This window comes from Charadrius vociferus, unplaced genomic scaffold (assembly GCF_000708025.1).
Source record: "Charadrius vociferus isolate BGI_N301 unplaced genomic scaffold, ASM70802v2 scaffold74, whole genome shotgun sequence".
NCBI lineage: Eukaryota > Metazoa > Chordata > Aves > Charadriiformes > Charadriidae > Charadrius > Charadrius vociferus.
The window spans coordinates 906518-930311 of NW_009647849.1; the positions used below are offsets into that span (position 1 = coordinate 906518).

The 23794-nt window shown below is 43.5% G+C and overlaps 1 protein-coding gene across 1 annotated transcript; it reads left to right on the top strand.

The window, feature by feature from the left end:
* The first annotated feature begins 4562 nt into the window (after positions 1–4562).
* Positions 4563–21411, top strand: CARHSP1 (calcium regulated heat stable protein 1, 24kDa). The gene is made up of 3 exons (XM_009882899.1): positions 4563–4740; positions 7734–7856; positions 21078–21411. Exons 1-3 carry the CDS (start codon positions 4568–4570, stop codon positions 21238–21240), a joined length of 459 nt encoding a protein of 152 aa, XP_009881201.1. The 5' UTR covers positions 4563–4567; the 3' UTR covers positions 21241–21411.
* Positions 21412–23794: the final 2383 nt, after the last annotated feature.

Consider the following 23794-nt stretch of genomic DNA (forward strand, 5'->3'; position numbering starts at 1 on the left):
CTTCCTTAGAGAAGGAAAGAAATGCAGCTGTGTAGTATACGTCTGGAAACCAGGACATTTAAAAGTGAGTCACTTAAAAAGAGTTCTTGACATTGTTTCTAAATCCAAGGGAAGCCTAGAAAACAAATTTTCAGATGTCCGCATTCCTCTTAGACGTTGAAATGAAAGAGCTAACTTGCAGCAAAATCCAGCTGAACGCAGCTGCTCTTCGGGTACAGAAACCTTGCTCACTCTTTGAGGAAAAGCCTGGTTTTCCTGGCACGTGTGGCCAGTGCTGTCCTGTTCATAGCCCATCGTGGCACCTTCTGAAAGCAGCTCCTCCAGACAGCATCATTTACAGGCTAAGGAGGCTGGAAAGAGTTTTTTCTCTGTGCAGGAGCGCTGAAGCATGCAGAGCAACGTTTCCTGGGGATGAGCTCTGTGCCTGCTGGAGGTGTTGCAATGTCTGTTCTGTGAAAAAGAAACTGTTCATAGAGAGATTTCCTGGAGTCTGTCACTCTTCCCTATCCGTTTTGACTTTTTTCTGGGTATTTCCTTTAACTAAAAGTGAGACTAGATTTCCATGGTAGTGTTGTGCTGGTTCATAATGGAAAAGTTTCCTAAAAATGGTGGGTTTAGGGTATTTTTAAAGGTATGGGGTGGACTTAAGGAATAGAAAAAGAATGTATAGATATATAGAGAAATTATGTTGGTACTTCCACACCCCTAACCTTGATTACTTCAATAGATTTTTTTTTTTTTTAATAGTGTTTTATGGAGAATTTTCGGAAGTTTCTCCAGCATGTATTGCACTCTCTGCTTTGTAGGTCACCTGTTACAGATGACATTTTGAGGTCTCTTTGGGTACACATTGGCCAATTGTTCTGAAAAAAAGTGTGGTAAAAAAATAATATATTTTTGCTTTGAAATGTTAAATTAGTCTGTTGTTTCCATGATGCTCCTGTGATTTACTTTATTTATGTGCAGTCTAAAAAAAAAAATAAAATCATATTGGTGAAAGATAAATGGTGCATGTTGAAATATGGGCAGATTTAAGGGTATGGTGGCATGTGATTGGAGTTTCCTAAAGAGCCTGAAAATATCACCAGTTTGCATCATGTTACATTCATTCTGTAAATACCCAAAGGCAAATATTTTGCTGGCTCAAGCAGAAGAGAGATACTGTCTGTATTGTCCCTCATCTCTGCTGTAGCTGGAATCTCACACTGATGGGACTTCTGTAGCTGCACGGTGCTGCTATAAAGTACTGGTTGCCTTCACAAGGCACACCAAGGCGGGTGCTTGTGGGAAGCAGCAGGGTGCTTCGTTAGCACTGTCTGGGGTTCGTGTGATGTTCTCCTTGCCATGGGAAGATGGAGAGTGGTGGCTGGACTGGAGGGACGGGAAAACTAGTGGAAACAGGGTGGTGGGAGGTGGTGGGCTGGTGAGAGATGTAAGACAGTAGGTTTGTTCAGCTAGTCACAAAGAGGGGAAGGCGGTCATAGCTGCTGAGGAAGGGCTGGTAGGCATCTGTCTGAGTCCCAAGGGTGATTCTTGATTTTTAGAGGGTCAGTTCAGAACCTAGGAAAACATCTGAAAAGCATCTTTGAAGACTTCCACTAACTGCATTTGGAAGGCAAAGCTTGCGAGAAGAGGAAGGCTGGCAGGGCTGGGGGCGTGGGGTTTCGGTTTGAGTGTTTGCTGTAGGCTTCCTGCGTAAACACCACCCAGCCTCCGAGTGCCTCCAGCTGCGTGTTCACGTGGGGATAGCGTTTCTGCTCCTTCAAGAGTGCTGCCAACGGAAATGAGTTAATCCCTCTATGAACAACGTCAAGACAGTGGCCACATCAGAACAAACGAATGGCTGAACTCCACCTTTGTCCTCTAAAAGGTTCAGATGAAGTGATCGTCTGCACTGAGCAAGCTGAGCCAGAGGTTCACAGGAGGCAGGAGCTGCTGTCATCCCACTGTGTGCAGTGCACACGGTAAAACTTGGTAATTCAGTGTCCAGTCCTTCTCATTGCATCCAATTTTTACAATTGTTGCTCAAGAGGCAAACGGATGTGCTGGTGCGCTTGCACATGCAGTGATACAGTATACTTGCCAATAGAGAATGTTGCTGAGCTAAACGTAGCCACAGGCTTCCTATTGCTGCTTATTTACATCCCCTCTTCTGAGCTGTACTCGCTTGCTGCAGCGGGTGTGAAGTCGAGCGTAGCTGCTCCTGGCAGCCTCCAGCTGCGTGCTTTTGTGTGTCAGCTCTCACCGAGCTCTGATCACGATTTAGGACTTGTGTAATAGAAATTATGAGAGTTGAGGCCATTCATCTACTTTGGCTGTGGGCAGAGAACAAAAAGGGTATTTGTACAGTGAAATGGCACTGAATGTTCTACATCACTATTTTATTTTATGTTTACAGAGCTGAGGGCACAAAAATAACATAAATGAGAACAATAATGTACGTTAGCACACTTCTAACTCCATTTAGCCTTCTTTGTAAATATTTTTGTGGTTCATCTGTGTTTTAAAGAAAGGAGGGAAAATTCTCCTGCCTCTCTACCCTTGTTTGAGGAAGGGGACGGGCAGTACTTTGTGGTTGGCTCTACTGTATTGCTGTGGATGGATGAATAGCTCTGCGCTTTGCTTGTCACCTGACAAGCTGGTTTATATTTAGATTAGGAGAGAAAGCGTGCGATTCTGAAAGCTGTGTTTTCACTTGTGCAAAGGCCAGACTGTGTGTGCTGAGTTATCAGAATGAGGTTTTAATTGTTTGTTCTTATTTTTCCTGCGACTTATTAGAGGTATAGTCCTGCTATGTCAAACATGCATTCCTTGAAAGCAAGGCACCCAAAGGAGAGGTCTTTTGAAGTCTGAGGAGAGTTCCTCAGCACCAGCCAGCACAGCAGTTCTCTTTGGAGAAGGAAGAAGATTGGAATATCTCATCCCTTTGGTGGTGTCATCTCGGTCTCAGCTGAATGCTGTGCCATGACACTGGGTGGGGCATTTGCTCTGCTGTTAGCAAATGCCATCCATATTCAAAACGCTATCTGTAAAGCTGTGGTTTTGTTTTCAGCCAAGTTGTTGCTCTTGAGAACAGTGTGAAAAGCTCAAGCTGGTACATGGGGGAACATGACTATCCACTTCTACCTTCTCAGCACCCTGAGCAATTAAACACAAAAAGCCTTTGTTCCCTGGTGACTTCATTCTTAAGAGGCCTTTTTAATTTTAGTCCTTAGTTTCGGGAACAAATAATGGGAATTTGTCATTGACAAGAAGGCTGCATCTCTCAAATGTCATGTGAAGGATCCACTCCATAATTCATGGGCTGGGGAGTGTAGGTGTCAAAAGGAGGGTGCACAATGGATATGAGAGATTTCAGTTCAATGAAACTATGGGCCTTAAAGGCAGCTTTTCTTGCCTTCCTGATATTTTCTTGACCCAGATCGCCGCGCTTTCTGCTAACTCATCCAGATATTTTTAGATTTTCTTAAGTAAGAGTGTGGTGGGTTATTGGTTATTTTTGTACAGCTTATTCCCCTTCCAATGTGGATGGGGACTTGCACAGTAATACCAGAGTGGTGCTGATTGATTTCTCTTTGTTCTGTCGCTGCTGCACCTGTAAGCCATGCATTCGTGTATGTAGAAGTGCTGCTGTTTCTTATCAGTCCTTCTCTTTCCATGGATTCTGTGAGTTTTACTAGTGTGATGAGATGCACGTTGCTGTTGGTGTGCTAAGAAAGGGACCTTCTCCCTCCTCTGCTGGAGGATGTGAATGAGCAAATCTGATGTGGGCTGCTGGGGGTCTGAATGCAAATATGGACTATTGGCTTCCTCGTTGCTGGAAGACTGTGGCAGACTCGAACCTACCAAAGGGGACTGACAGATCTCTGCAGGCTGGAGGGGCCACCTCCTCGCGGTCAGCCACTGCCTCCTGGCTCTGTCTGCGTTCCTGTCCTCGGTAGAGAAAATTAACTGTCTGACTCTGTCTGAAGTGAATTAAGGAGCCACTCATGATTTTCTTCTTGCAGTCAAGCTGAAGGTGTTGAACTCTGACAGAGCTGTGCTGATAGCTGAGAGCAGCAGTGAAGTTAGCATTGGTGATTGCCCAGTGAAACTAACCTCCAGCAGTGGAGGCACAGCATTTCTTCTTCTAGTATTTCTTCGAGCAAGTGTTTGTGTGCAGGTGCAGAAGGCTCCTCTGTGCTGTCAGTGGTCAAACGCCATCTGTCTGGGAGCTGCGCGGGGCACACCGATACCTAGTGTTGGGGCTGAGCTTTGCTTCAGGAGCCATTGCCTGTGAGTGAGGAAGGTGTAAGCAAATACATGTTGGTTGTGGAGTAATCTGTTTTCAGTGGAGCTTCCTAGTACAGCTTACAAAAGCTGTAAGATTTAAAAATAAATAAAAGAAATGAACTCACTGACACAGAGCAGGAGCTTTTGGTGCAACTGTGTCCACATGTACATCTACAGGAAGTGAGTCATATTCTTACAATATCATCAGCTGAGGAATCTGTGACTTTTGTGACAATTCCTATTTTGGGCTAAGTTGTATCTTTTTCTCTCTCTAGGTTTTTCTCAGGCATCAGGAATGTCTTCTGAGCCCACTTCATCCGCTTCGCAGCAGTCCCCCACCTCTCCAGCCTCACCCAGTTCTCTCCATCTGCCTGAAAACCGCAGGGCGAGAGATCGATCCCCATCGCCCATGAGAGGGTACCTCATCCCCAGTCCGCTGCCCACCCGACGGACCAGGACGTTTTCGGCGTGAGTATTGGGATGCTTGCATTTCATAGACACAACCAGGCAATTGCCTTTGAGCAGAATGATCAGCCCCCTACCTAGGTGAAGGGAGTTGCGGGGGACAGTTGTATCTGGAAGTTGCTTTGGTATTTTAATGTTATCTCTTCTCCAATAAATTCTGATGCCAATAGACTTTCAGTCTTAATTGCCTGTAGTTTTTCAATGCTCTGTTTGCATGAAGGATATTCATGCCCTGTTTGCATAAAGGATGTTCAAAGTCTTTTCCACTCTTTAAGAAGAGAGCTTTACTGGTATGGGAAAATGCACTGAGATTTTTTCAAAAGAGTTTCTTGTCTGAAGCTTTGCTTCAATTCAGACACTGGGTTGTGGCTGTCAGGACCAGTTCCTGTGGTGTTTCTTCATCAGCTTCACCTCCTCCTTTGGCACAACCTTTCTTCTCACTACGTCAAAAGCACTGGACCACACCTCGCTGAGGATTTTAGTTCTTTCACTCCTGACACCTGTGCTACCATCAGCCAAGTTACATTTTTAAGGATGGTCCATGACCCTGTCACTTTTCAGAGGGCTTGTTTCCTTTTCCTATTCAGCTTTCATATCTCCATCTTAAGATTGCTCAAATAAACCTGCAAAAGAATATGTTGGTTTTCAAGTTATGGACCCTGATCTCTTCGATTCTCTGAGATTATATGAGGTTTTCCATAAAGTGAGGAGAGGTTTGTTGCTATTTGTAGTTATTTGAGGTAGTGATACTACAGCAGAGCTGGCTTTCCTGTTGCCCCGTGATGCTGTGCAGGCTCTTGGGAGCCTCCCACCTGAAGGGGACTCCTCCAGTGCAGCAGCAGAGGCTGGTGTTGCAAGGTTTGACCCTTGCAAAAAATTCCTGGTGCTTGTGATGGGCCTCCCAGTGAAGTGCTGAGGTGCAGAAGGCAATTTGGACTACTTTGTTAATCTTACTGTCCTTTGAGTCAGGGTCTGAGGGGGTAACATGAAGCTGTGGTCAATCCATTGCACTTCTGCCACACTCTTGCAATTACTGCTGTGTAAGGGGGCGTCTGGCAATGCCAAGTGAAATGCTGTGGAAGTAAGATCTCAAACCCACTGCTAGCCTATTTTGTGCTGCTTAGTCTAGTTGGCATGCTTTTTCCTCTTTGCTTCTTGCAGTGTTACCCAGCTCTCTTCTTCAAGAGTTAATCACGTGGATTTAAACAGCATCGAACTCAACGATGCTTCGTGTTATTACTTCTGTATTCAAAATGAGGGGAAAAAGAACAGCAGCAGCAGAAGGGGAAAAAGAACAGCATCATACCCTAAACTTTGTAATGGAAATAAATTGCTAAAAAGAACATAATTGACTTGATAATTGGGATTGCCCTTGAAAAGCAATTCCAAGCTAGCTTGCCTCAGTGCTGTGTTAATTATGAACTCTTTGTAATTCTTCTCAGCTCTTAATCCTAGTCTGGTTCTTAGAAAACTAAAGAATTTGTTATTTGGCTTTCATGGTTCTTTAATCATTAATTAGCGTAGGAATCTTGCTGTATTTTTTTGCCCTGAAAATCAAAATACCTCTAAATTTTATTTTTTTTTTTTTTAGCATCCTCTTTAAACAAGAGGAGCTCTAGGTGAGCTCTGGCTCCACAGTTGTAGGAAAAGATGAATCTGACAGGCAGTGGCTTATTATTCAGTGGGATTACTCAATTTTGGTTCATTACAAGTGTGAGGCCTTATCCCCCACAGTGCTTTACCTCCTTGAAAGATGCAGTTGAACTTTAATGGCTTATTTAGGGCAGTGAGTGCTTTTCTATGTAACAAGCACTTATGGGGTCAGGTGTGTTGACAATTTTATAGAACTGGAAATGAAGTGATTTAATGAAGATTTTTTTTTATTTCTTTTAACACTTTCAACTGTATTTCTTTAGTGTTAGTTTGACTTAAGGAGCAGAGCTGTTGTCACGTTTTTTAGTGATTTTATTTGGACTTCAGTAAACTTTAAACATTTGGGAAAGTGATGTCGAAGTTGCTGTGATGCATATAACCAAATGGCAACACAACCACATACTGATTTTGAAGAATTGCACAAAAATCCTCTTCTAACACAGAAGAAAGCTAATGGATAGTCACGTCATAAGAAGGTTCTGATCTAGTAACTCCTCTGTGTAAACCCTGTAAGATGTCTAAAACAGTTGGCTTTGTTAATGAAAGTATTTGAGTGAGTTTGGAGCCCTGGACATTCAACTCAGCGTATTTGATGGGGTAAAAGGATTTTATCATGCAGTTTTCAGGATGGATCACAGTTCATGCAAGACGTTTTTCTTGATGGCAGTAAGTCATCCTAAAGGTTTGTCTTCAAATCTGTCTCATTTTAAAATACAGATCCAACGAGAGTGGAGGAAAAGATCACGCTTCAGTCTTGGTGTTATGCATACCAGTTAGGCTTCATAGCCTGCTGGAGTCATTTGAAGGTGAAATACTGACTTCACTGGATCCTGCTCTGTCAGGATAATGATAGACATGCACGCAGAAAGGACTCATGTGTATGTCTATGCATACATGTGGACACATTTATACAGGCCTTTATGCACTGCATTCTCTCAATACTATATGCACACACTTATTGTTAAATTTGTGAAAGTGTGTACAAGACCTAGGTGCACATTGGAACTCTCAAACTCATGAAAGGTATAATATGCTTGCATTTAGTAGTGTCCAAAAGAAAATTTGGCAGGGTCATACAGCAGATGGATTCAAGATGGCAACTGATGGATTATAATGCTAGCAAGTATCTTCATCATCTTTGCCTGCCTTAAAAAAGGCTACAGGCAAAATTTGTGCACTGTATGAAACTGAGCATTAAGCAGTTGCTACAGAGGAGTATACTTCCTGGGAGTGAGTTTTTGGACCATTGTGAGCATTTGCTTAATGTGCTCTGGCTGAAACACCTGGAAGCTGTGGCATCCCTGCTCAGCAGTGAACCACTCTTTTTGTGCTTTCTTTTGCAGAACTGTGAGAGCATCAGAGGGTCCCATCTACAAAGGCGTCTGTAAATGCTTCTGTCGCTCCAAAGGCCATGGCTTCATTACCCCTGCAGATGGGGGGCCCGACATCTTCGTACACATCTCTGAGTAAGTTGTCTGGGAAGGCTGGAGCTTTGGTTTGCCTTAATTACTGAATGCTTTTGACATTTCAGATGCAAGAATAGTTTATAATCTGTCACCCTTACCTCAGCAAAGAGGTGTTATGCAGATGTTACTGGCGCAATAGATTATGCTGTTCTTTTCCTGTATTACTATAAATCTGTTGAGTAAAAACTAGAAGATAATCCTGTCAGATCTCTTAGAATAAGCTGTGCAGTTTCATCCAGACCCAGAAACTTGCACTTACCTGAAGCAAATAATCTATGCAGTATCCAGTTTTAATTTAATGATTTATAACACTGAAAATTCACTACCTTTACTTTGTACTGCTTGTACCATTATTAAACTAAAGGTTAACTACCTTTTCTGTAGGAAAAGTCATATTTTATTACTTCCTTTAATTTATCTAGCTTCAGTTTCAAACAGTTTATAGCTAAAGCTTTCTCTGTTAATCTTTTTTGCCTTGACCACACTGAGAACCATCGCCTCTGAGTCTGCCTTTTGATAAACTAAACATTAAGCTTTTCAAGTCCCTCACTGAGAATTTTTTTCTCCAGTCTAAAACAGTCTTTCCAGTCCCTTTTCTAAGTGTGCTGTAGAATTTAAATATCATTTTAAAACAGTACACTATACATACTTTCAGTATATTGACATAAAATCTCCTCCAGACCCCTGCTCTTTTTCTCTTTCTGTACATGCCCTAATCTCATTAGCCCTAGTCTTTTGCTGAGTTGCTTATCTGCTCTAACCTCAGCATCCTTTGCAGTGTAAGAGTTTGGTGCAGTCCCAGATACAGTCTGGCATCCCCGACAACAGGATTTGCATTCGTTGTTCCTGGATCTATGACTTCATATTTGGTTGCACTGCAGCACATCTTCCTTGAATAAGCCCTGCCTGCCCAGGGATCCAGATCACGCTCCGTGACTGCACTGTCTTTGTTATTTATTCTTGGTTAATCTGCAATGTTTAACAGACAATTTTGTATTTGTTTCTAGATTGAAGTGTTAACCAGCGCTGGGGCTGAAACAGGTCTCTGAGGGCGTGTGTTAGAATTGCTCAATGTTTATTCTCCAATAACCTCTTTTAGATATATCACCAGTTTTTAGTCTACATATTGTTTACAGAGTTGAAGCTGTGTAGTACTTATTTGTTGTTTGGAGTGGTTATCCAGTGATAAGTCAACAAAAACTCTACCAAAGTTATTCACACTGCTCCAGCTATCTTTCCTGTTTGTGTGTATAGCAGGTGTCCTTGGAGGAGGAGCACATTGGCCTTCTTCCAGTTTTCTGAAACATTACTGCATGACGGGCCTTGGCAAGCCAAAGCTTTTTTAGGACTCGTGGGTGCAAATGGGATGAGTGGTCTGACTTAGGTGTTCAACCCAAGGAAATGCTATTTAATATCTTTTTTGTTCCGTCTAATACAAATGCACAGTTTCTCCTTATTTCCTTCATAACTTAAAAATAACATTTCTTATACAACAATTTAAAAATTTTACTGTGAACACCTAGTCTGACCTATACAGTTACTGATTAGCAAGGCTTTAGTTAAAACAGCCTTCTCACAGAAATGTGAATTGTCAGCTCTCTAATGAATTCTTTTTAAAGAACTGTCTATTTTCAGTCCTGTTTTTTTCCTCTACATTTTTTCTTCCAATTAGTTTGGTAAAATTTTCTTCAGTTAGTGAAATTAACCCATTTAAAGCCCTAGAGATAACTTGTTGATTGGGGCTACCCTTTGTCTATACAAAATAGGAACTAATCTTTCAGGTGTTCCCCAGTTCCTATCCTATTGCCCAACACATCTTCCTCTCTGGGCTCAAACCCCAGTACTTGATTCTGGGTACACTAACTGCTCCTACCCTTGATCCCCTTTCAATCAGCTGTAATTCTTAGAAACTCCAGTGACGTTTTGCTATTTGGCTATTTAAGACTCCCACATGTCTCTATATACTGAAATCATCTATAATATTATGAAAAACATTTTTGTCTGCTATGATTTTGGTGTTCTGTGCATGAGGCCCCCTCTCACAGGAGTCCCCTCTCGTGGGCTGTGCTGGTTGGTGTATCAATCCCGTATACTTTCAAAATGCTTTGACTGTGAGCCATCAATAAGCTATATTTGTGTAATTGTGCCCTGAATGCAGCATGCCACCCTCCCCATTCTTCCACCCACTCGATCTATCCTAAAAACACTATTGAACGAGTCACCAAGGTTGTAAAAGTTCACGGGCAACCACGCTTCTTGATGTATTTTCAGCATGTTTATTTTGCTGACACGTGTCCAGTTCTTTGCTTGCTCTCACCCTCACCTCAGACTGCCCCTGCTCGGGAAAGCTGGAGCAGGTAAAGGATGAGAGGGGGAGAGCCGCTGCCTGGGTAGGGAGTGATGGGCTCTGGACCGCTCAGGTACAACTTTCAGCCTGAGCTCTGGCTTCCCGGGTGTCAACTTAGCGCCCTACCTGCTGGACCAGGCTGCTTCTCTTCATTTTTAGTTACTTCACTTCAGTCTAATGCTCCTGCGGATGGGGAACTGTCTCTGTGTGCCGTGCTGCGGTATGCTGAAGTCTCCCCAGTGTGGCAGCTCCCTTAAGTTTTCTGTAGGTGAGAAAATTGGAGGGGACCTCCTCTACCCCGTCCTCTGCTGGAAGGTGCCTGTGCCTTTCTAGCAGATGCTTTGCCCAACACACTCTTAACAATGTGAGTGGTGGGGATCCATTGCCTCCCTGGGTGATCTCTTCCTGTAATGAACAGACCTGGCTCTTCATTGTTTCAGATATTTAACTGACATCTCCCTTGCTTTCTATATGGCCCTTCGCTCTTCCTTCCATCTTCACAGCAGGTAAACAATGCCTTTCCTCTTTAAGACTATCATTTATGTGTTCAAAGACTATTTTCCTTGCTATTTCAGAAACATTTTAGCAAGGTTAGTTCATGTGAATGTTGTAGGACTGAAGGATGTGCTTTATGCAACTTTCTTAGGGCCAGTTCTGCTCCTTTGAACCCAAAAGGATTTTTTTTCTATTGATCCAGGACGGGGCCACTGTTTTAAATATTTCTTTTGTAAGTACTGTATCAGAACTTAAATTCAAAAATAGCTGATGTTTCTGCCACAACCTGTTAGTAAAAGGCGCTATTATTGAAGTACTGAAGGTTTCAGCACATTGTGTTCTTTAATTACTCGGAGTGTATTTGAATTGTTGGAAACAGCTTTTAGTGCTAGAGGGTGATGGTATCACTGTCTTAATTCTGAAGCAAGGCAGCACTGGAAAGACGAATTAATAATGCCTTTCATTTCAGTTTATTTCACAGTGAATTAGAAACATTGCTCTTTATTAATGGCAATTGCTTATTGCAGCAGTGTTCTGTAGCCATCACTGTGGCTCAGGGGACCCCAATGACTCTGGTTTGCATAGAGTGAGTTTCGAGATCCTGCTTGTGTTTATCACACAATTCTTTTTGACCTGTTTTAGTCAGTTAAACCTGAATCTGTTCACTGTCTCAGTGTGGTGTAGGCATCTACTTGTGAAATGAAAGAGGATTGTTTCTCCTGAATCAGTTTGCCTGAAAGCTAGGATTTCAGGAATGTGGATGAAATGGTATGCCAGTTTGGATTCGGCAAGATAGACTTCCCCTGTGTTCAGCACTAAGCTGTGATGATTAGTGAAGTTTCTGAGCATTGGGAGCAGCTGCCTATCTTGCAGATTAATATGATTTTAAACATCAAAATTTAATTTGGGGAATTATTTTTTTCTCTTTCCTAAGCTTTGGGGAGCTGTAAGGTTACACTTCAATGAAAATGTTTTCTGTAAAATGGGATGTCTGTTTCCCATAGCTTTCCATTTACTTTTTAAAGATAATAACACTTAGCATGGCGTTTCCATTTCCGTAAGTGAGCCTAAAAATAAGGTCAAATATATGTCGTATTCAAAAGCTTATTCACTTGGCGTATGCAAAATTTTGAATTTCAGTATCTGTGCAAAAGTTTAAGGTGAGCGTGGGCATGTGGACATGTTTTATGAGTGGAACTTGCAGCAAAGCTGCGTTACTGTGAAGTTGGACTTGTCAGGTACAGGTAGACATATAGTATAAGAAATGCCAGTTTGAAGATGCAGGTTTTAAAGGGTTTTTTTGTCTGTGTGGCTTTGCCTGTTTTAAGGAGTGGTTCTGAAGACTGCGGAGAAGGTTTGGTTTGGGTTTTGATAGCACTTGTGTGGAGCCAGTTCACCTTTTTAACTGCTTCGGTACAAATGTACAAAACTGTACAATTAAGTAGGGCAGCCTGGAGTTCTCTGGAAATGCCAACGCTGGTAGGTGGTAGCGCTTCCTTTTGAGCTGTCCTGGTGCTGCAGGTAGAGGCATGGTGGCAGCTCCGTTGACAATCACCACAGGTGGTGGCAGCTTCCTGGCAGCGCTAATGGGGCCTTCTTGGGTCGGTCTGCGGGTAAAGTATCTGCAGCCAAAACCCTGTGCCACAATGGCAACACCGTCGGCGCTTGAGATGGACAGGTTAGAGCCAGCTCATGCACACCAACCTGAGTGGCCATTCCTGCCTGCCGACGCGTGGCCTGGCGCAGCGAGAGAGCTGTCACACCCCTGCCACCCAGCCAGAGGCACCAGCCACAGGGTCACTGCCGCTTTCTGCGGTGCATGCACAACGAGTCATGCTTCCTTGTGTTTATTGGAAACACTTCTCAAGTTGCTATAAGCAATTGTGCTAGGAAAATGTCATGGCTCGTTGAATGTGGTGAGATTTTGTTTTTCTCAGTTTAATACTTCGCCCTTCTCCAGAACAGAAAACAAAATGTGCTTGCTAATAGTGAGTGTAAAACCCTGGCTGGCAAGCATGGGCATGGAAGAGTTGCTGAGAGGGTAACTCCAGATAATGTCTCTGGAAAGCCGGAAGCAAAGGTAAATTCATTTGCCTGGAGTGAAATTTATAACAATTACGTTTCTAATAGTGACGTGTACTGTTAATGCTTTCATTTCCACTGGCCTGTATCATGATCCACTGCCACTAAATTGGTGGTGCTATTGCAGCATCAGTGCTGAGAACTGTATCCTTCTCGATAGCTTACCTCCTCTGCTGCTGTTTCATAGTGGGAGTAGGTCAGCTCTCACAAATACCGGCTGGTTTGGTTGTTACTAAAATGTAACATCTCTGGTGGCTTCAGTTGCACTGTCTTGCCATTCTTCCTGCAGAGAGGCATGTTTACTGAGAGCAGACGGGGAATCCCTGCAGTGCTGGGGGTGGCTGCCTGTGCAGGTTCATATCAGTTCACCTTCCAAAGGGGGGGTCCTGAGGGCAATGGGGTGAGGTGGGGTGAGGTGGGGTGTGGGCACCTGTAGTGGCAGGTCAAGTGATGCGCTTTAGGGCACTACATAAGAATCCCACTCTTCTGCTTTCCCAGTGTATGTGGGCACATGATGGATACTCATTTACTCTCCTGGCTTTTGCGTTTGATTGGCATTTGGCCTGAAGCCTGTGTAGCTGCAAGGGCAAGGCAAGGAGGTAGTTCACCAGAGAGCAGTGACGAATGAATGACCACACTCTTCTTTTTTTGAAGATTTTATTTTGCGAAAGCAGCTGATTTAATGGAACAGAAAAAAACACGTGCAATGCTTGTGGGTTTTCTGCAGTTTGCTAGTACTTGGCTCTGAAGGGGAAACTGCTGCATTGCAGAGGGGCCTTCAGGCTGTCCTTCAGGCTGGTTTCCTGACCCCATGCTTAATGATGGCTTTGGAGAACTGACGTTATGCTTCCCCTGGGATGTTGATGCACAGCACCCTTGGGTCCCTGGAGAGATCCTGAGCTTGCTTGTGTGTTGTGATCTCAGGAGATTATGCTTACAGTGCCTGTAACTCAGGAGTACTGAACAGAACAGAAGTCGTCTCTCAGTGGGCTCCCAGGTGCAGATATGGTCCCATTCTGCTGTTACATCTCAGTTTCTGGCTATGCTGGAGATGTACGATCAAGCCACATCTTCCTGTGGGAAAGAACCCAGCTGTGTCCCTGCTGCTATCCTGCTGCTTTGAGGAGCTGGCTTTGAGCTTTTCATGTCCATGAAGAAATTGTCTTTTCACGCTTCTTTCTTTCCTCTGATTTTCTGCCAGATCACTGTTTAATGCAAAGCGTTAATGCCACATCTCTTCTTCTGGCTCTTCTGCATGCTGTTCTTCTGGTGGAGTGTACCAATATATGGGTTGGAAATTAACTGATAATTATAAACAAACTGAGAGCTGAATCTGAACTGAGAGAATAAACCTTTCCGGAATGTCTGCCTTTTCTGTGAACTAGCATCAAAACAGTTTCTGCTGGCTGCAACAGGCTGCTGGCAAGCCAAATATGAGCTTCGTGATTTCCTTCAAAATACTTAAAGCACTTGATGACTTACCTGCTTTGGGCTGCATGACTTCCTTCCTGACGTGCTCCCTTTCTGGTGCCTTGCTGCATTTGTTGAAGTGTCTGAAATAAGTAGATTATCTGGGGTGGAGAGGAGAGATGGTAGAATACCAGACCTTACTTGAGAGGGCTTTGGAAATGAATAGAACATGGATAGATTTTTCCTAAGGGTTGCCCGCACCCCACACACACTTGGCTCAGAAGACTCACATGTTGCACTAGTGCATGCAGGAGAACCAGCTTGCAGTGGTCGTGATTGTAGCAAAACCTTCCCAGAATCTCCACCTAAATGACATAAATTGTAATAGGTCAAAGTCAAGACTTAACGCTCTACCTGCAACCCAGGCAGTGGGCATTGAAGAAGACTTTGGCCACCCCACCCGAGCATGGAGGTTCTTTATGGTTAGTGAGCACAGAACGTAACTACCCTGGGCTTTGTTTTCCAGATGCAAACAGTAGGTATTATTGTGATAAGATCAAAGTTGGGTGCTTGCAGGAACAGGCATCCTCTGTACCTCTGACTGAGTCCACGTAGGCATCCTTGAAAAGCTCTGCCTCTTGTGATCACCAGTTTCTTCCTCATGGTGCATGGTGTGCTGCCTGGTGTTGAACTGGCTGCTGAAAGTAGATATAGAGCCATAACTATCCCTGAACGTGGATTCAAAAACCATGACTAGAGATCTCAGTAGAGAACTGGGAAAGAAGATGATGCATCCACTGTACTGGAAGGGAAGTGCAGCTTCTATCCTAGACAAGGCAGCTCCTGGGAATATCTCTCTGCAATGGGACAGAGACCAGGGCAATCCTGTAGCAGAGACCTTGGATATTAACAGCTGGGATTCTTCAGTGTTTGGACCTCTTTCAGACTTGTCTGTCCCAGTTATGAGTGTGACTGGTGGGTGAGAGGCAGCTCTGCTTTGCCTGCCAGCTGGCTTGATAAGGTCATCTCTGGCTTTGCTGATGAATGCCGGAGCTGTCAGCTTACCCTAGGACTGTATGGGAGGACATTCAGGATTAGTAACTCGTAATAGTTCATTACTCTGTCATGTCCTGCTGCTTAATAAAAATATGGGTTTCCTGGGGGCTGTGTTAAGGTGTTAAATGAGCTTTAAGAAGCCCACAAGATAATACACAATAAGCCCACAAGTTGATCCATGGGAAGCGGCTGCATGGTGTGATTCATAGCAGGCTTGTTGACCAGCAAGGCTCTGAATTCACTGAAAACTCTTGTTCAAAAATGTTTCCATGTGACTTAGTCTCTGTCCCAAGAGGTTTAACTAGAGCCCTGGAATATGAATAGCAACTGTGAGAAGAAAGAACTAGAACATTCCTTATTTAGGTAATTTCCTAATAACCTCCCAGTTCCCTAAAAATAGTGCAGGATAAAATGCTCCACCGTACCAGACTGGCGCTGAGCTGGGAAATGGGAGTTGCTGGATAATCTAAAACTCACCCTATTGTGTCTCACACTGACACTAAAGTCAGGAAAGCATTTCCTATTTTTAGCTTAATTTGTTGAAGTGTCCTAAAGTTCACGGATACATAGATATCAATTATTTTGAATAGAACATGCATACCAGTCTCCTAAATAGCAGTGAAAATCTTCACCTTCCTCTAGATCAACATTTAATATATAGTTAGGGTAAAAGTGAAAAATAGAGATCTAAAAATATTTAATCAATATATAACATCAAAAAAGTCCACGTTTAATTTCCTCTACCAAATTATCCAGGTAACTTATATTTTATACAGAATAGCTGTTGTAGGCTGAATCTGTTCCAAGATCTCTGTTTACTTTCTCTGATCTTTTCCAGTTCATTTCCCTCCCAGTGCTTAAGGCAATTGATTCCTGATGGAGGATCTTACCACATCTTTGTCTAGGGCTACGCCTCCAGTGCCGTACCATCTCATCACCTTTCAAGTGCCATTATATTGTTCTTTCTTTACACCACCAGAAGTACTGCACAATCTGGATGTTGTTTGTTCCTGCTTCTAAGCATCACATAGTGATAACAGTGCTGGAGTAAGTCTCCATCTATGCTAGAAGCAGTATTTGGTGGGCCAGCACTGTGCTGGGAGCACTGTTCACAAACAGGTTTACTCAGGCTGCAAAATAAGACCTTTGTCCTCTTGCTTTTCATGTGCGCTGGGGACAATGAGTTAATAATCTCATGTTCGGTAGGAACCGAGAGTAACTGGTAATCAGAAAGCTGCAGGAAAGAAAATGATATTTGATCTGTGGGAGAAAAGTTTAAAGGCCAAAAGCAGAAAATAAAATTTGAGCTGTTTGTGTGGCTGCAACCTTTTTATACAGCTGTGCAAGGACAGGCCTGGTCTTGATGAGGTGTCACCTCAACAAGCAAGGAAAGAAGACAAACTAGGGGTTGAGAAGAAGCTGAGTTGAGTTTGAATGAGGTTTTATCATAAGCTTCAGTCTCTTGTAGTGTCAGTTTGGATAAGGAAAGTAACCAAGAAAGGATCTGATGCTGTCAGCATAGTGCTTGGTCCTGTAAGACATGCTTTCTAGTGGAGAAGCGTGTACGTTTCTGGGTAATGTTTAGGGCTGTGCAGATTTTGGGGCTAATGTGATCTGCTTAGAAGAAGGAACAGGAGTAATTAACCCCATGATTCAAGCTTAAGACATTTGAGTCAGCAAATGTGGTTTGTTTTTTTTTTTTTCCTGTGCAGACAAGGGGCTGTAGGCAGTACTCCGACCAGTCATCTAACAAGTGCTGAGGGATGCAGTGGCTCTGTGATAGCTGAGAGCGTGTTCTCCAGTCTGGGTCAGTCCCTTTGCTTCTCCCCTCCCTGACTGCAGCAGTTAGTGTTGTGGTTTAACCCCAGCTGGCAGCTAAGCGCTGCGCAGCCGCTTGCTCACTTAACCCCGGTGGGATGGGGGAAAGAATCAGGAGAGTAAAAGTGAGAAAACTCGTGGGCTGGAATAAAGACAGTTTAATATAGTTAGAACAAAAGCCACGCACACAAGCAAAGCAAAACCACGAGTTAATTCCCTGCTGCCCATCAGCAGGCAGGTGTTCAACCATCTCCAGGAAAGCAGGACTCCATCACTTGGGAAGACAAAAGCACCATAACTCCGAACGTCCCCCCCTTCCTTCCTTCTTCCCCCAGCTTTATATACTGAGCATGACGCCATATGGCATGGAATATCCCTTTGGTCAGTTGGGGTCAGCTGTCCTGGCTGTGTCCCCTCCCAAATTCTTGTGCACCCCCAGCCTGTGCACTCATGGGGCAGTGTGAGGAGCAGAAGAGGCCTTGACTGGTTAGCAACAACCAAAACCACCAGTGTGCTATCAACACCATTCTCATCCCAAATCAAAAACATAGCATGACACCAGCTGCTAGCAAGAAAGTCAATTCTATCCTAGCTGAAACCATGACACTTAGGCTTACCATTTCTCTGTGTGTACTGAGTCACTTGTTCTTAGTTTCTTGAAAAAACAGGACCACTTTCGTTACCAGTACACCTACAACCCCTTTCTTACCATCCTGGTATATGTTCATTTTTCAATTTTAAACCAAACTCACCAACAACCCCCCCCCTTTTTTTTTTTTATCACTGAAGCTGTACTTCTTCCTCACTCGAATGTAAAGATTTGACTGGTAACTAATTTATCTCTGTTTTTCAGGAGCTTAAAATACTGCCTTTGTGTATTGGCACACCTTTGGTGCTTCAGATGGCCTGAATCCATTTTCCTTCTACGTTAGCCACACACTGATATCTTTTGCAGATTTCAACTGTTTATTTTGCTAACTGTGTCCCATCCTGTTTTACAGGACCTTTTTAAAGAACACATAAGGTTCCTGTTCATTAAAAAAACCTTTCAGGCAAACATGAGATCCCTTCCTGGGCAGGGCATCCGTTTCTTTTGATGCATGCAAAGTGGTGACTGAGCTCACAACTCGCTGTGCATGTTCATCCTCTGTGCGGGAATCAAAGGCAATACTTGGGGCTGTGGAGTGGGCAGCTGTAATGTCAAGAGAAGATGCTGCTTAAGTTCCAGGCCCACAGAACTACTCCCTGAAACACTGTCTGCAGCTGGTCCTGGTGCTCGAGGCCACATGAAGAAACGTGTTTCATTGCAACTTGTTCCAGTGGCTCAGCTGTACTTGAGTCAGTGTAGACTTTCCGCTTTGGCTTGTATTGTCTACGTTTGTTACATCTGAGCTGGAAAGTGTTTCTGCTCACTGTGTTTTGCTAGTCCCGTATTTCTTTGTATGGATAAAATGTGCTGTATTGCTTTCCGCTGAAAGATGCTGCCTTGCTCAGGGAGGACTGATACCCTGCATGGGTTGTGTTGTGAGTTACTGCTCATGGCAATGTGGTTTTAACTCACTAGCAACAATTTTGGCAGCAAGGGATCATTCAAGAGATTCAAGTGGGAAAGATGATGTCATTTTTTCACATGGCATTCTTGTTTTCACTTGTGTTTTGACCCTCTCTCGTATCTCTTCTTGGGGCTTTGTGTCCACTTGTCAGGCTCTGGGACAGTACAAGTAGCATCTTCTCATCCTTGTTTGAAATCCTCTGTTTCAAAGTCAGGGTAAGCTGCAGAGAATTTGGTGGCAAATTCCTTTGGCAGTAAAAAAGGTAAACTAGTCTCTGTCCCTGAAAGGACAGTAAGTAAGAAATCTTAGACCTCTTAGAAATGCAGGAGGTGGGCTGTAGATGAAGGCAGTAACTGAAGAGGACAGCCACAGCAAGAGTCTCGATGTGGGGGCTTGAAAATAGTCTGTCCCGTGTGATACAGGGCTGGGCTGACAGGTTGGCCTGGAGACTTTGGAAGTAAATAAAGGTCAGTTGGATCAGCTTGCGTGGGGAGGAAGGGGCTGTCAGGTCTGATGAAGGAGGCTTTATCTTGACTTTTCTGTAAATATTTTTTTATGCCTTCCGTTTACTGCCATTTTCACAGGCACTGCTCTGAAGAGTTCAGCTTAGGATATGCCCTCTTGGGTCTGAGTCTCACAGTCGCAGGCAGCTCTGGCCCAGGGAAATACAGTCTGAAGGACATGTGTTTCAAGCCACAGGCTCTGGGAATGCTTTTAACTCCTTGTAGCAGGTTTTAGATCCATATTTAGGTACAGGAGCATTTTCAATATCATGTTGATACAATCAGCTAGCAAACAATGACTTTTCTTCTGAATTTCCCAGAGGAGAAGTTATAACGAATGAGGCAGTTTTAGCTTCCCCTGTACATGCCTGCTTACCCCGTCTCATCCCTGAATGCAGGCTGCTTTCTCCTCGGCCACAGCCTGATGCACCAGCTCCCGGAGCAGCAGTTGTGATGCACAAGTCAGAGGGGAGCAGAAGCTGAGGCAGCCCTTAAAGGGGGAAGGGTGGGCGAGTGGCAGTGCAGGAGATGAAGCTGAAGCAGTTTTACAAAACTGACGGGAGAGGCGAAGTCTGATGTGAAGTTACAACTGGCAGTAAGTGACAGTATGTTTACCTCCTATCAGTCCTGCCAGTCTTTCCTGCAATAGAAAAACCATAACAATAACAGGTCACAAGATGAGAGTGGATATGAAGGGCATTGCTAAAATCTTAGGTCCCTGATATAACAGAAACATTTGTGGGGTAAAATTCCTGGGTGGCGTGAGTACGCTCCCACTGTGCTCTCAGGGAAGGCAAATATCTAACTCAATGGTGTTTATCTGTTTGCAAATACAAATGCTGCTGAGAAACACTGGAAAAAACCTCAAACAACAAGATATCTAGAGCCTAGGTTGTCAGAGAAGGGGAAACTGAGCATGGGATCATGTAGATATATTTAAAGAAAGGTGAAGTAGCATCCTTTCTACTGTCAGAGAATCACGGCAATGCAGATTACAAGGCATCTCTGCCTGTCTTTATTGGAGCATGCTGGGACTTTTATTAAAAAGCTGTCATCTTAAACGCAGCAGTAGAAGCGAGAAAGGCTGGTACCCTTTGCAATTCTCTGTTTCATCAGTACATCGTTATGGACTGAAGGTGACAGCCCTTCTGCTATTCCCACTGTTTCCAGGTAAGGACTCCTATGCAGTAACAAATGCACGGTGCGAGTCCTCCTGCATCCCACGTCATCGTGCTGGTAGAGGCTAGGAAGGAGTGAGAGACTCTTGGAAATCTTCCTAAGTGCTGGATGCTGGAGGAGAATTTCTGTGATGTAAGACATCAGGGTCACAGAACTCTTTTTCATTGCAAGTAATTTTGAAGTATTCTGCACTGTGTCTTGGGCTCCTTTTTTTTATTTTTCATGCCTCAGATGAACTATGTTATGGTGGAGTGAAATAAGGGTCAAAGCAATGACTGACACGGTACATTCCTTTTTTAAAAAAAGAAAAAAGAAAAAGTTTTAGAAGCATGAGAGGAGGAGGAAAAAAAAAAAATCAACTTCCTATAGTTTAAAAAAACAACCCCCCAAAAGAAGTGCCAAACAGTGTCAGCCCTGCCCTCTAGTGCTGCCAGCGAGTAAGAGATTGTTGTGTGGTTCACAGCAACGATGTCCAAGGCTGTGCTTAACTGATTATTTTTAAGCCATATTAGAGTGTGGGTTTTTTGGTGTTTGTGGTTGGCTGGTTGGTTTTTTTCTTGGGGAGTTGGGGTGGTGTGGTGTTTATAGTGTTTTTATAGGATTTTGCTGCAAGACAACCAAAATCAACCTCAAGCTTTGGTGAATGATGGGCTCTATAAAAAAAACCCTGAAGTATCTTGACCACCTAAGAGAATAATTATGATAAAAATTTAAATAAGCTGCGAAAGAGTAAGAGTGTTTATGTGACTTATGATTAACTGAAGCTTCCCCTTCACAGTATCGAAGGCGAGTATGTTCCCGTGGCAGGCGACGAGGTCACCTACAAGATGTGCACGATCCCCCCAAAGAATGAGAAGCTTCAGGCGGTGGAGGTGGTGATTACCCATCTAGCTCCTGGAACCAAGCACGAGACCTGGTCGGGGCATGTCATCAGCTCCTGAGGTTTCCTGGAGGGAGCACAGCTGCTGCCTGCATGGTCACTGCTCAACAACTGGCTGCAGGGGACCTGTCCTAAGAATATTCTACGTATTGTGCAGGAGGAAATCCTGCATTGTCAATAAAGCAGAAGTAGGCCAAAATTACCATTTTTACAGTTGGCCTCAAAAAAAAAAAAAAGGCAATTCAGATGCTAATGAAAAAATCTATCGTAACGTGTTTACAAAAAACATATTTTAGAGAGACCTAGTTTGTGTGCTTGGTGGAGGGGGGGAGGTTTGGTTTTTCTTTTATCTTGTGAACAGATTCCAGGAAATGCCCAGGGGAATCGAGGAGAGGTTTTAAGGAGAGCTCTTCTAGTGCAGACGGCCGTAGCAGAGGCACGACTCCGAGGCCCTGGAGGTGCATGAGCACTGTGTTCCCTTGAGCTGCCCCAGTGCCTGAACGCCTTGGCTTGAGAGAGGCAGAGAGGTGTTCATTGCTACGATTTATTTTCCTCATGGAAGGAAGTTCACAAACAGAGCAGCTGCCGCAGGGTGGAAAATCTCCATCTGGTGGTTACGCTCCGATGGCTACGGCTGGGTGCCCTTCAGCTGAACCATTTGCAAACGGCATGTCTGCGTATGTGTGGAATACTGTGGTTTTAAAGCCTGGATTGTTTGTGAATTTACTTGGGTGCCTTGATGGTTGATTAGCAACAGATTTTATAGGCCAGTATTAAAATAAAAAACACAAACAAAAAAACCAAACCAAAATTTTAAAAATTTGCTTCAAGGTAAGTGGTGGAAAGCTGTAGAGTAGTGGATACTTCATAGCCTCTAACGGTGTCTGAATGTAGGCAAAGCTGAAGATAACCTTCTTGAAGATAACCTTCTTGATTGTGTGTAGTTGAGTGTCTGCCGTGGTATCTCACTGGGCAGGCACAATTACTGTACTTCTGAAAACCAAGTTATATGCTGTTCAGATGACCGTGTATAAAATACTGTGCGAGTTACTTAATTGGCTCAGCTGTCTCGGTGAAGTAGATTCTGCAACTGTTTCCCTGGAAAACTTGCTTGGTAGGACGTGATATAGTCGCCCTTGCGCTGACTCTTCCTGCAAGATTTCATGTAGTTGTAGTGCAACTAAATTAGTTCTGTTCCTGTTTGTCTTCCGTGTCTTTTTTTCAAATGAAGCATTTTTCTCTCTATTATGTTCCTAGTGGTGGATTTTTAATGACTTTGCAAATAAAAAAAAAAAATAAATGGCATGATACTCTTCTGTTAGTTGTGTGAAACAGTATTAACTTCAGTTGCCTCTTTGCAGTTTTAACAATAGGCACTCACTGTCATGAAACATCCTAAGACTTTTTCACAGCAGATGATCTGTTCCGAGGTCTGAGCTGGGGAGAGCACAGCTGTGTGGAGGTTAGTAGCTGCTGTGATGGCGTGTTTTACCTCAGCTGTACCTGTACTACACTTTAGTGTATGATAATGACCAGCCTGTAGCAGAGTTCGGGGGTTTTGTTTGTTTGTTTGTTTGTTTTAATTAACCATAAGGCTTAGTAGTTGTGGTTTTAACACTATCCAGCTTGTTGGAATATTACACACTGCTTCCTTTACAATAAACGCGACCATTATAATGCTTTAACGTATGTCTTCAGTCTGCTCTCTGCCTAGTTGGTGTTGAAGGTAATTAGTGTCAAAGATGGAGGAGAATGGAGGTGCCTGCACGTGCACACCTGTATGATGATAATTAAAAGGTTTTTAAAAAGTGTTGCAATGTCAACTGGCTGGCGTTACCAGAACAATTAAGGAGTAGTTTAACAAGTTTTCTAGCTGTTAATGTGTAATATATACTACTACTTCGATAAATACATTTATTTTCATTATATAATATTTAATATTAGCTATTATTTATATTATCACACAGTAGGGGGTAACAGGGAAGGATAGCATAGCCTGGTCATTTCGTCTGAAACTTGGGGCAGGAAGGCCAGAACATTTCAGAAGGGGCCCCTGAGACAGAGCAGCCAGTATTCCAAAATGTTGCAGCAAAGCTTTAGCCAGGCTTCAGGGGATGGGACCCAAGCTGGGGCTGCCCAAGGCAGGAGGGATTGTGCCTGCCCTGTTTTTTCAACTGACACTAGAGAAGGTAAGGTAGAAGCAAGGGACCAGGCATTATGGGTTGCTTTGCCTTCTGTTTTTTCTCCCCTCAGAGACAGAATGTTTGCTTCTCATCTGTTGGCACGAGAGGCAGAAGATAAACCTTAGCTACTGGCAGTGGCTGTGCACGACTGACGTGCAAGCTTTTAAGATTTGAACATATGCAGGTATGTGCACAGAGACAGTTGTATTTGAGGCTGAAAACAAATCTGGGTTTGGTCCTGCACAGGATGTTTTGCATAGGTAACTTTCTGCAAATACAGGAAACAAGCATGCAGTAAAGTAACAAAATAATCAGATCAATCACGTATGCATACAAAAAGCAGCAGCTATTAAAATCTGGCCATCTTTAAAGAGCTGCTGCACTACAGATGGTTCTGGTCCATGTTTCCATTAAAATGGTTTAGGCTGAATT